The sequence below is a fragment of the Sphaeramia orbicularis genome, chromosome 17, assembly GCF_902148855.1.
Source record: "Sphaeramia orbicularis chromosome 17, fSphaOr1.1, whole genome shotgun sequence".
Lineage (NCBI taxonomy): Eukaryota > Metazoa > Chordata > Actinopteri > Kurtiformes > Apogonidae > Sphaeramia > Sphaeramia orbicularis.
The window spans coordinates 9,973,418-9,986,924 of NC_043973.1; the positions used below are offsets into that span (position 1 = coordinate 9,973,418).

The 13,507-nt window shown below is 41.6% G+C and overlaps 1 protein-coding gene across 14 annotated transcripts in view; it reads right to left on the reverse strand.

Moving 5' to 3' along the window:
- epb41l3b (erythrocyte membrane protein band 4.1-like 3b) overlaps nt 1-13,507 on the reverse strand; it is a 76,169-nt gene that overhangs the window by 12,427 nt on the left and 50,235 nt on the right. For 5 of the 14 annotated variants that reach the window (XM_030159706.1, XM_030159702.1, XM_030159703.1 and 2 more), the window contains 11 exons: nt 12,533-12,630; nt 11,191-11,366; nt 10,497-10,702; nt 9,468-10,052; nt 7,600-7,653; nt 7,155-7,190; nt 5,770-5,955; nt 4,197-4,259; nt 3,313-4,023; nt 2,487-2,519; nt 1,307-1,393 (listed from right to left, as the gene is read on the reverse strand). In XM_030159706.1, coding sequence (XP_030015566.1) covers nt 1,307-1,393; nt 2,487-2,519; nt 3,313-4,023; nt 4,197-4,259; nt 5,770-5,955; nt 7,155-7,190; nt 7,600-7,653; nt 9,468-10,052; nt 10,497-10,702; nt 11,191-11,366; nt 12,533-12,630 — 2,235 coding nt within the window. The remainder of the gene's footprint in view (nt 1-1,306; nt 1,394-2,486; nt 2,520-3,312; nt 4,024-4,196; nt 4,260-5,769; nt 5,956-7,154; nt 7,191-7,599; nt 7,654-9,467; nt 10,053-10,496; nt 10,703-11,190; nt 11,367-12,532; nt 12,631-13,507) is intronic. The other 9 variants (XM_030159708.1, XM_030159707.1, XM_030159704.1 and 6 more) reach the window with 8 other exon arrangements.

Here is a 13,507-nt window from a genome sequence, read left to right on the forward strand (position 1 = left end):
CTAGACGAGCATGCAGTCATGCATTAGGGTCCCTAATCCAGTGAAGGAGAAAATGCTGGAGAATGCAAATCACAAGGTTTCAATCAAGTGTGTGCACCACATCATAGGTCCCCTGATCTGCTCAGCTACAAACTGTGAAGTTAGAAAGCTGAGACACAGCTCCATGCTTTTGGTCGAGGTTTTCCCCTTGATTATTAGTGGGCAGATTGTGTCGTCAGGACGGCAGGGTGGAGGTGAGGTTACGGGGTCGATGCTGGGGCCAGCTGAGACGATGCAGGGTTACCTCGGACTGAGATGTGGCGGGAAGTGAATGGGCGGGTGGGACGTCAGGGGTCAGAGGTCCCAATGGAGTCGTGTTGTGTGGGACTGACTTCAGGTGGTGTTCATCTACCTCATCATTTGTCAGGACTTCAGCTTGGGTTGTTTCAGCTACCGCATCATCTTCTCTCACATGAACACAATCTTCAGCCATTTTCAGATCGATTTGTTTCCCATCTCCCTCCTGCTCTTCCTCTCCTACACCTGTCTCATTCTCTTCTGTACTCTCCAACTCAGCCTCCGAGTCCAATTGTACATAGAAGTATTTCTCTTTTCCAGTGGGCAAACATTTTAAGATCTCTGGGAATGGTTGTTCTTTGCTCTCTACACATGAAACATCTGCTGGCAAAACTTTCTCTACCTCCTCCTCCATGTCTTCGATACGATCTTTTAACTCTGAAGGGAACTCTTCAGCCTTGAAATACTGGACTTCACTGGAGAACTGGACTCTCTTTCCATTAACTTCTGTGTCCTTTCTCTTCCCTGCATTTTCAAAACCTATTAACTCCTCCTCCAAACCAACTGCTGCTTGCTCTTCGTTGTGCTCCTCCTCTGGTAATGGCAGCTTCTCTTCATTTTCTTCTATAGAAGCAGGTGAAACAGTGAATCTGAAACCGCTGTTTTCTTCCCTTGAGTTCAACTCCTCTCCCTCCTCATTTTTGACTTCGCTTTCTTCCGCTAGCTTCTCAACTTCAGACTCTGGGAAACAGTTAGACACATTCTCATCTAACTCCACAGTTGTTACTGGCTGCATCTCTGTTACCAAATCCACAGATGTATGTTGCTCAACCTGCGCTACAGAGGGTGCAGTGCCTGGAAAACCAAACCCAGCTTGTGGATCTCCTAAATTACTGCTGCTAAAATCTTCTTTCAACACTACTACTAAGCTTAGCTCCCCCTCTGCAGGCTCTGCAGATATCTCTTTGACTTTGAGCTCTAGCTCCTGCACTGGTTCAACCTTTGCAGGCTCTGTGGTCTGGATATTCACCATTGGCCCTGTTGACTCGGCTGGTGCTGCCTTCGTCTCCACAGTCTCCACAGTCTCCACAGTCTTCTGTTCTGGATCAGGTGACGTCTGTAAAGGAGAAAAGTTCTATTAAATGGTGTTTTTGTATCAATATTTCTAAATAGCACTGCACAGTTTGACACATGAAGGAGGAATATGAATAAGCGGGTTGTTTATCATGGCCCAGGAACAGAGTGGATTAAAGACCTTATTGTATCCAAAGAAATTAATCCTGTTCTGTGAATGAGTCAGTCAACAAATCGTATTTTCAGGGGCTGAGACTCACAAAGAGGTGACAAGTTTTAGTTTTTAGTGGGTCTGGGCATGAGCTTTGCAAAATGACTCAATGGCAAACACTACAAATCCTCAAAGTTGAAGCCCCTGCATTAGGTTTGCCTTGGTGAAAGGTTCAGTATGTGATATTTAGTTTTATCTAGTGGTGAAGTTGCAGATACAACCCACTCAATACCCCCCACTCTTACTTACAGTGGCCACAAAGAACATGCAAGTCCCTCAAAAGTCTGGAGTTTTTTTTAGTTAAGGGGATCCTTACCCCAGTTCACACTTAAACATGACATTACTATCCATGATAGTAAAGAGAGGGGGAAGTTTATTTTAATTATTAATTTTTATTTCTATTGTAGAAATATGACAAACAGACCAGCAACTTAGAATTTGGTTGTCAAAATTGTAAATTCCAAGTTTTGCAATTAAACACTAAGTTGTTGTCACATGCATGTACATTATCCAATCTTGTCAAATGCTTGAGAGTGCAGGGCTAGACTCACCCACAAGTAAATATTGAATTAGAGCCATAGTGCCAAACATCATCCAGAGTCTTCTTCACAGCAACATCACATATAACATATAATGCAACATAATGTATATAGGAAGTGTTATTTAACTCCTTTGTGCAACATTTGACCAAAGTCCAGGGCTGAAGATGACTACATCCAACACACAATAAAAGTCCTGCACCGAGGCCCATTGTAAGACACACAAAAATACAACAGCCTGATCATTGCAATTTATACTGTGTACAAACTATGAATAGCAATAATGACAGTAGATACACACATCTATTACAAATACAGCAAACTATGTTACAATACACAGTGGTGTATTATGGACAGAAAAAAAAGAACAAGAATAGAGTCATCACCTTTTGAGAAGAGGAAACCCATCCAAGAGTAGACTGATGGGACAGAGAACACAACAGAAACAAGGACAAGAGAAAGAATTAAAGAGGAAACTGTCAGAATGGAAACAGTGAACAACATACTGTATTAAGAGAGAGTCTGGGAAAAGTAAATATTACATAGATTGTATGGAATACCATTATGTAGCTCATTTAATTCAGTGACATTTACACCGAGCTCAACAAATCCTAAAACCTCAAACAATCTGATTTGAGAATTGCTGAATCCACCAGCAGCATTTTTTCTGATCTGTTTTAAAACTGCTCCTTATGAACACTGAAATTGCTTTTCAGGTAGACCCATACAATTTTCCTGACTTGTACAAAGGCAGAGGGGATTCTGGAGGATGAGGAGGGGGAAAGCTGCAGCAGTGGCTCTGAGCCAGAGCTATGAAGTCACTGTTTTCAGGCACCTGATAACAGGGCTGAAAGAAAGTGGTGCAGCTGAGCAAAACTGTTAAAAAGTAAAAGATTAACAAAAAAAGAACAGGAGTCAAAGCCCTTTCCTTATCAGCTGCCGGAGCCAGCTGCTAAGGCAAGTCAAGCAGTTTTAGCTATCAACAAATTCAAAACAAACACAAAACTTGTTTAAAAAAAGCAGCGGCAATGTGGTTTGGCAAGTGTTGAGAGTAAACTGTGAGTGTTAAGCGGACCTTAGCCATGCACAGCAACTGATTACACTGTTGTTAGACTGGTTTGGCTACTGCTGGGGGGAAGGCAATGGGTGGTGGTGGAGATATGAAGGGAGGTAGCCAAAACCAAGTTTTTTCTTTTAGTTTTCATACAGTACCACTGCTAAGGATGCTGTTGAAGATTCAGTAACTGTGATGTGAGTCATGCTGGACTTTGTCAGCTCCGTCTGGACTTGTTCAAAGGTAAAGATGTTGGCTGTCTGCTTCGTCTCCTCAGTAGTTTCATGCTGCTTCACTTCCTTGGTCGACACACAAACAGGATCTGACCCCTGTGCTGTCGTCACCACCTCAGAAATCCACGAAGCCATGGCCTTCTTGGGTGAGTCAATACCTTTAATCTGAGTCATGTCATCAGTTTTTATCTCTATCTTCGGACTCAGCGTCTTGGTTACTGTGATTTCAGCGTCTGTGACAGCGGCAGTGTCTTCTCTGATATCTTCAGACTCATTCTCCACAGCTTCAATGTCTCCAGGGATAGCAGGCTCCTCTTTTTCATCTAAACCACTTGCGACTCCGTCCTCTGCGTCCGTTTTGTCCTCCGCTTCCTTCAGGATGATCAGAGTCCCTCTCTTGTCGCTGATGGCCTGGGACACTTCCTGTCTGACAGCTCCAGGACTGACTTTCACTGTTGACCTTTCCGATACCTCATCCTGGGAATCGGGAGTCTTCTCCTCAACCTCCCTGAGGGTCCCATCCATGAAAACGTCATCATCCATAGTGGTTGACAGACTGATCCCGTGAGGCCCCGAGGAGGTGGCCCCATCTGTTACCAAACTATCCACCACGTATTTCACCAGATATCCTTTCCCCTGGGGAGACACTTATTGCTTATTGAAAACGGATTGTCCAGGTTAATAAACAGAGAGAATCACAGCCAGCACACCGGGTAATAAGCTCAAGAGAGAGTACGGCTACAAATTACACACACAGAGACAGTCAGACAGACTCACAGAAACACTGCTTTTGAGAGAGAAAAACAAACCTCAGTAGCTTTAGGCTCCACTTCCTCTTTTGTCTCCTCTCCCTCAGGCTGCTCATCTTGAGTCTGCACGAGAAAGAACAAATACAAAGGTCACACAGATTAAAAGACACACAAAAAACAATGTGTCCGGAGTGAACGCAACAGTTTACAAGAGGTCGATTTGGATTCCACAACTGCTTTACGCAATCAACTCTTTTCTATTTCAGACATATTTGATGCGAGTGTAATCAGTGCTGCTCCTTTGTCCTGCATGAGTTCATCAGATTATGTCCAACAAGAGAAGCTTTGATAAAAACCCTTTCAAAACTCAGCCATGTAATTTCACTAGCACAATCATAACAATCACACATGCTGTTATCTCTTCACACTTTCATTATTTCAACAGTGTTTCTTGTGTCTTGGATCAAAAAAGCCTTGAAGCGTCACCATACTAGCTCCCAGTTTGTTTTAGGACTACCTGTGTTTAGAGTTGTAGTATTAGCAGTTATGGACCTTTGTTCTAGCTATTGGTAATTATAACAGTAACAGCTGTTCTAGTTTTTAACAACTGTAGTACAGGTAGTAAAGTTTGCTGTACTTCCATGCAAAGCCTTTGCCATCAGGGCCCTGAGGCTCTGAAATGATCTGCCCAAGACTGAGTCATTTAAAAGCATATCCTGATTCTATGTGACTGCCTGTTTATTTTATTGGTTTTTACCCCTCAGCTGAGGGGTACTGTAATCGTTTTGTCATCTGCCTGCCCGTCTATCTGTCCATTCAACAACATAACTGTATTGTCTGAAGAATGCATCGAGATATCTGCACAAAACTTATACTGTGTATGCATCTTAGCACGGAGCAGAAGCCTATTGAAAATCGGTAACCTTGACCCACTTTTTCAAGGTTAAATGGCCTTGTGCATTTATAATATCTGAGTACTTTAAAATATAAATATGTATATAATAAGTTTTAACCAAAGACAATCTAATCTAAATCACAGGGCAGTAACTTTCATCAGAATCTTAGTGAGGGGGATTAAAAGTGTGCAGCATGTTATGTTTAATTAAAGGGTTCTGTGCACAGAGTGTATTATTGTTTATTGTTATATTTCTGACTGCATTATCTACTGCCAAGATCGACATATGACAAATTACCCTCTAAATTAGAGTCTGGTTTTGACCAGCTCTATAAGTTAAATGTCATGAGATAACTTTTATTATGATTTGGTGCTATATAAAAAAATCTGACTGATTGATTGACTGAAATGAGTTGCATATGAGTTGACAGATTGGCAATATATGTTGACACTGGCAGAGAGACACTCCCAGTGAACTGAGAAAGCATTTTTATTCCTGCAGTAACTCCAAATGATTAATGTCACCTATCAATGTGCACATTTTGTCCTGTAATGTGTTCCAGAACCATCTGGAATCTAAAATATACCACACCACGCACATTGTAATGGAGAAAATATAGTCCTGTTAAATTCACTGCAGTCTGAGTCAGTACACAAACACTTCTGATGTCAATACAAGTCTCCTTGGTGACGCCATGCTTTACACACACATCCGTCACTCTGCAGGCAGCGGCTTACATCCTGCAGGTCCAATGGTTCTATCATCGGTGCCTCATCTGCTCTGGGTGAGCGTACAGGGGACGAGGAGAGTCTCTTCTCCCATTCTGTGAGACCCTGTGCGCTGGCTCCCGTCTCCAGGAAGGAGCGCTTCAGTTCGCTGATGTTGGTCTGGTGCTTGACCATCTCCGCCGGGGGCTCGGTGTCCTAGAGTGGCCAGTCAACCATGACAGAGGGAGATGAGGCCAGGGGCAGCGCGAAGGGAGCGACGGCCATGCTTTATGTACGCAATGGTAGCTTGCATGTCCCAATGAATTACACACAAACACTGAGCAACATAAAATGCAGGTCTGGTAAGGTCTGGAAACAAAATGTCAACAATACAAACCCGCATAACCTGCATTATGCATGTCTTTGTTACATTCAGACCTTTTTTTTTTTTTGAGAGGCTTTGCAGGCTACCTGTTTATCAATTAGACAGCTTCCACAAACAGCAAAATAATGGCAAAAGGTCTGTTGACATGGCAGCTTGTACTTAAATGCTAAGAGAGCATTTAGTAAAGCTTAATTCTATGAAAATGGCTTCATGCACACGTCTAGTTTTAGTTTATAGGTTCAGTTAAGCACAACACTCCCAAATTTCATTAGAGTTTAAGATCTTTGCAAATATTGGCTTGATTCGGTTTATTTTCATTGTTTTATTTACTACAAAAAATTAATTAGAGGCTCACAGCAAAAACAGTTAGATCAAGAAAACAGCATTTAGTAAGGGCAGAGCGTCTGGTGGATTAGAAATACTTATAAGTCCTCTTTAGGGTACTTCATACCAAAATACCTGCATGCATATTTCAGTCATGCATCGTTTTCTTACCAACCTCTAGCATCAGATTACTATGTCTGATAAATACGTTCTCCCCTTTTACTCGTCTTATGAAACTATACTGTAAAGACAAAAGAGGGAAGAGGAATCGCTGTGTTAAAGTCAGACTCTCACTGGGAGAAATTGGGAGCTTTGTCCTCTATAGTGCAACTAAAAATGCCACTATGGTGAAAATTCAAGTCATTGAAAAAGTCGCAACAGCATCAATGTATTTAAGACACTTATGTTCAGGAAAAGAAATCCACCACATAAACAAAAGCACTTAAGGACTGAGCTGAAATGGCATGTTTAGAGACAGCGACAGCTTTACAGGAGCAGTCTGTGAAGTGAATTCAGGCAAAAATGAATGTTCAGTCTGGTGTGCAGTGTGAGAGTGAATATGTCAACAGCAACAGCGGCAGCAGAAGCAGGCAAGCCAAGGTGTGAGGGATGACACAAAGTGACTGATGGCTGGTGTCTGAGCGGCTCAGTGCATCTGGGGGTGGTGTGATGCACTGAGCAGGGCCACATAGCGAGCCCAGTGTACCTGAGTCCGCATCTCAGAGTCCTCGTCTGCTTCCGACTGATAGCGAGTAAAGAGTAAGCAGAGTGTGAGATGAGGAAGAAATGGGAAAATATTAAAGAGAAAAGATAGGGCGGACAAATAGGGAATGAGGAAAGTGGACAACAGGGAGCAGGAAGCAGAGACAAATCAAGAAAAGGGTGGGTGGACAATACAAAAAAATAAGATTAATGTAACAGTGGTGGGATGTGACAAGTGATGAGGGGTGGCAGAAGAGAAAATGTGATTCAGAAAAACTATAGATAGAAACAGTCAGTAAAATGATCAGCAGGGCATGCTTTACCTGCAGTACTTGACAGATAAGTTTTCTGAATATTGTAATGCATTAAACATATAATTCTGTGCTGTTGTTTTTTTCTTTTAGATCATTTCATGCCTTAAAAACATGAATTTCCCCTGATGTACAAACCTCTGTGGCAGTCATCTCTCCGTCAAAGGCAAAGTCAGTTTGTTCGCTGTCAGTCTGTTTTTGTTGAACAGACCCAAACCATTCCGAGTTGGCAAGCAAGAAAATGAGAGAACCCAACTTTTAAACCAATGAAAATGCAGCACTCAGAGAAACAGATTCTTCATTACCATGAATGGAAATAATGGAAATGTATTACTTGCTTCATTAAGTTAACAGACAACACTACAGATAAGGTTAGCAGAAGAAAAAAGACAACGAAGGAAAAAAAGCAAAAGAAAAGTAAGCGAGCAAAACAGACTCAGAGGAAGTTGAAACCTTCGGTCAGTCACATTGACATTTAAGTGTATTATTATGAGATTGGTGCTCGATTAGGAATGGATTAAACCTGGTAACTGAAATCCAGTCAAGGTAGGAGAAACTACAAACAACAAGGATTTAAGCTGAGTTTTTTTTGGGTTTTTTTTTTGGACAAACAGTAACCTGACTTTCAGGCCCTCCCCCTTTCTCTCCATGCATGTTGACACTAGAGCTGATCTGGATGCATTTACCTGTCACAGTCTCTCTGCATCACAGTGTGCACTACATCACACTGATTATTTGTGACTCTATAGGGTGTTGCTCAAGGAGAAAAATTACATTCTGGCACATCACATCACAAACTACTTAAGTGAAATGCTGAGAGCACTTGTCAGCCAAAGTTCAATTTAAATGATTTATTTAAATTTGTGCTGCTTTGCTAAACTCAGAAGGCAATGCAGAGAGCCTGAACATAGTGCAAAGATAAATATGGGGGCGTTTCCATGCAGCTGGTGGTGATCTTGTGGCAGTCACTCTTTATTCTAAGCAATGAATGTAGATGAGATGCACTAAGATGGGTTAGGCACAAAGTTATGCTTCTTAATATGGGTTTTGATGAAGGACACTTAAAATGTCTAAACCTTAACACATGCTGTGAGACATTCTGAATTTTCATGACTTCTTTTTTCACAGTACAGTCAGGCTGGACAATATACTGCATAAAATACAACCACAATTTCTATATCTGTTTATACTGATATTTAACACAACATATAATTTCTTGATACTGATAGTTTGAAGACTAGTGTGATAATGGCTCAAGCCTGAGGAAAGAGGGATCATTAGTTTAACTTTGGAATATTAACACAGTCCCCCTTGATGTAATACAGACTGTTCGTTGATGCATATATTTTTGCTGTATGACAGGATGTCAGATCTAAACAAATCAAGTACAAATAATATCCAAACCTTATCATACATTTTTATCATTCATTGATCAGTTTTAATTATAATTGTGTTTTTAATCTGTCTCTTTTCCATTTTTGTAAAGCACTGTGAATTGCCCTGTGTATGAATTGTGCTATACAAATAAATCTGCCTTGCCTTGATCAGTTTTTATTTTTATCATCATTATTTGAGATTTGTTTTATTGCCCAGCCCTTCACTGTAATGTTATAATAATCATGCTCATTTGTTAGTGATGCAGCCAAAACCTTTGTTAAGAGGTGCTCAGGTCATGAGTCTTTGTGTCTAACCCTCTTGTTAAAGTGGAATCAACACAAGCCTATAAAATATGAAATGGTGACACTTGCAAGTTCATCTCTGTGTACTGGTGATGCTGATGAGGGTGTTGTCTACAGGATGAGATTGTGACTGGGCAGAGATGAGGTTCTGAAAGTAGGTGAACTGACAGACACTGGGACAGACAGACAGTGTCTCCAGGTCGGCTCTAACTGGTGAGAACAGCAGAGCAGGATACAGGACACAATAAGGGGTTAACCCGTCATTAATGAACTGTCATTCAAAGCCAGAGGCGGGCACTGGAACAGAACAGGCGTACGCACACACACCTCCTCTTCCTCTGAACTGTCATGGTCATGGTAGCCCTGGGCTATGGAGGCGGTCAGGGAGGCTGCCTTGGGCTCCAGGTAGCAGAGGCACAGCGCCAGAGGGAAGGACAGTGTGAGGGCATAGGGGACAGAGAAGGAGGTGGACAGCAGGAAGAAGAATATGAAGAGGAAGCAGGGGATGAGCGAGGGTGATTTAATGGGCAGGAAGTTCTGCGCGCACTCAGGGAGAAAGCGCATCTCTGACAGATCGGGAAAGGTAATGTAGCCATCCTCATCCAGGAAGGAGGACAAGTCAGGGAGGTGCAGGGAGAAGGAGAAGAGCGTGCCACCACGGCGTTTGCCCTGCTCCAGCCTCTGTTTGCGTGCGGAGAGCAGCAGCGCCTGCTCCTCCAGCAGGGCTGCTTTACGGTCCGCGTGGGCCTGCCGGCGCCGGCACCCGACGCTGCTCTTGGCCGGACTGACTGATGAGGCCCGTTTGCGTGCATTCTCCCTGCGCCGCCGCCGTACTTTAGTCGATGAAACAGGAGATGAGGGGAGTGAAAGCTCAGAGCGGAGGGGGACAGTTGTGTACACATGAGGGGAGCTCTGATGTAGGGCAGTGTCAACGAAAGGAAGAATGTCGAATGTAAATGGAGGATAGTGGAGGAGATGGGAGCGAGTACGCATGGGCACACACACAAGTATAGTGTGGGGTCAAAGGAAGGACAAGAAAAGAAAAGCTAATTAGTAAAGCGCACACAAAAATGAGAAGCACTTAGGCCTACTCTACTGCAGTGGGTTAAGCTGAAAGCAACTGGGATATCTCATCAGCCATTAAGAAGTCTCTTATGAAAGAAAACCAAACTAAAAGTTGAAAAAAAAGTTGCAGCAGCTTCTGAGAAACATCATATGTTTCTCTTTGAATCAGGTGGCACATTTATTTATACAGTGTCTCTTTGAACGAAAATACAAAAAGAAATCCAAGCCTCAAATGATCTTTTCTACAACTAAATGCAGCTCTGGCTGCGTTTCTGTTCCACACCAGTTTACCTTTGTGTCTTGTCTGAGTGGTGTTGTATCTGCAGGTTCTGGCGTCTCTGCAATCTCCATCTGGGCATCCTCCTGCTCAGCCTTCTCTTCCTCTGCCTTCTTCTCTGTTGTTACTGTGGTGATGATGTCTCCCTTGGCGATGACTTTGGCAGCCCTGTCAGCGGTGTTGTCCTTCATCAAAGTCTCGTGGTTCTCCATGATGGGCGCTATGGGACAGGGAGACAAAGATGGCTGTTATGGACTGAAAACACTGACAGATAAAAGACGAGAGGAAGAAAGACCGTCTGTTTATTTTTTAACAACAAACAACATGAGCAATTGGTTTGACTCTCTCCTGCACCTTGTTGTAATCAAATCAATTGTGGCTTTGTTACTGCAAATTAGTCTCAGAAGCTTCAGCTTTGCCAACTCGCAGGTGCAAGCACATTTTTCTCTGATTTAAAAATTAAAGAAAACATGAATAAAACAAGTATTTTGCCTGTTCAGTGATGGATTTTGTCACTGTTTCCTGTTCCCAGTAGCATGTTTTAGTGAAGAGACTGTTCTATCAGATCATGTTCAACAACTGAGTGAAGCTTGGGTTTCAGCATGTTCCTCATGACCTGGAAAACTTAATGAAAACCAGTTCTCGTGCTTTTAACTTGGGTTGCTCTTAATGGCTGGACATTCATCAAACCACTGTGGCTCTCCTCACCTCCATCTAAGCTGCGGGACATGTTGTAGCGTTTGCTGGAGGAGCGCTCAAAGAATGGAGCAGGTCTGATGATCTGAGAGCTGGCTCTGCGGGTCTGAGCCTGTGTTCTGCCGCTGTAGCGAAACTTGGAGCCGAGGCTCAGGAACTTCTTTGGGGGAGCCTCAGGGGACACGAGCCTGCCACAGTTAAAAAAACTCACATTAATCAAACCAGAAATAAAACACAGATTTTAGCGACGCACTGTAAAACATTAGAACTCCCCCTCATCTGAAAACCCTCCAGAGAGCTCTCAGGCTTGGCTCGCTGCTCAAGAGACCTTTACACGCTTGAAGCTGCACAATCTTTGCTGCGATCCAAATGGCAACAACAACAAACAGTTGCAACAGTGTTTCTGTTCCACTACAAAGACATCATGTAAGGTGATTATCCATATGCTGCTAAAGCACGGAAAGCATTAGTGTGATCAATTAACACTAATGATGCCAAGGAGTAACAAGTGTTTGAGAGTCCAAAACTGCACAAAAGAAATGCTGCATATTTAATTTAAGTTGGTGCTCGGTTACAGGACAAACCCACCTACTTGAAATTATTGGCTTGAATATGTTTAAGACATTCATGAGATGGAAAGAAGAACTTTTAGTCAAATTAAGATATGATTTGGAAATAATTACTGAATCAATGGAAAAAAACAGCATGCACCATGCAACTAATGTAAGCAGAATGATTTCACTTAAACACAACAATAAAATAATAAATCAACAAAATAGGCTGGTCCGTTGTGTAGTGTGTACCATGCTCCATTCACAACAAATCCATTCCATAGCATTTGGTTCCACTAAAAACCTATGGAAACCTGTGCTGGTTCACTAGAACTGACATTAAAGATCTAATGGATACGAGCCATCAGTGAAGCACCAAAATGTATATTTTATCCTCAACACAACTCTCTTCTCTTGGGTGGATAGTAAAATACTTTGAATTTTTGCTCTGACATTACATTTGGAAATGTTTCTATTTCATTACTTCGCGTTTTTATACATAATTGATTATGAACAAATTTCATCATTCCTATCAAGAATTACTGTTAAAATGTAATACAATTATCAATGATGAAGGGTTGGAACATAGAACGCAATGCATTCAGGGCTGTATATTGCAGGATATAGTACAATCTTTGCAGCTTAAATTCTATTTTCTTTCCTTTTGTTCAATATTACTACATGTAAAAAGACTTTTGCATAGAATTACCTGCATATACTTAACATTTGTTATTATATATAATGTATTGCTGCTCAAAAAAAGCTCTTTCCCTACGTCTAAACGTCTGCTGTACTTTTCTTACCTGAAGAAGGTGTGATGTTCAACACAGACCTTCCACAGCCTTTTGGCAGCACGATGATTCGGGAGCTTGAAACCAATTGTGCTTTCAAACTGCTCAAACTGCAAAAGAAGAGTCAGATCCAGTGAACAAACAAACCCCAACAGTAAACCATTAGCTGCTGTAATTCTAATGGCTCATTAATTACCATTTTCTGTGTTTTCAGCATCAGTAGAAGTAACAGCAGCACCATACTTTCTGCCCATCACCACTACCTAAGTTATTTAATAGTCTGTCAAGTTCCATGTGTCTAATATACATTTTTCTGCATTGCACCTGCACCGTGAACCCAAAATCAGGATTACAATGAAATAATTAAAGTCAGTATTATTTAAGATATATTTAATACTTGATGCTCTTAGACATAACCTTGGATCCCCTGTACAAATGAAACACTGGCTTATAATACAATGACAGATCTGGATTTTCTATCAGGTTAAGTAAACACATATGTTATTGTAAGATGCACTGTGATCTGATCGACTAAACCACATGTGGATATAATTTAGCTCAGCATGTGATCACATCGCAGCCAGGTGTAAATGCAATCTGTCCAACAAGACCACTTTCTTCAGGAAAAAAAGGCTTCCTCTTGTGGGTTGAAAGGTCACTTAAACCCACCTCCTCCAACAGATCGCCAGATTCAGTTTCATGGCAAACGCTTCAAATGATTTCAGAAATGTGGACTTTGGAGATATATTTCATAATTAAAATATCTAAAAATGACAAGACTTATATATATTTGTGTTCTGCATTTTGTTGGATCAACACTGTAATTGTGTAATTTCATTCAATGCCATTTTGTCACCTTTACTTATGATAAAATATTTTATCATTACAATGTATTACATAATATAACTATGTCACTGAATACTATGCGAACAAAACTTTTGGTTCCTGTTACATCATGGTTTCCTCCGTAATTGGCATTAAAAATTT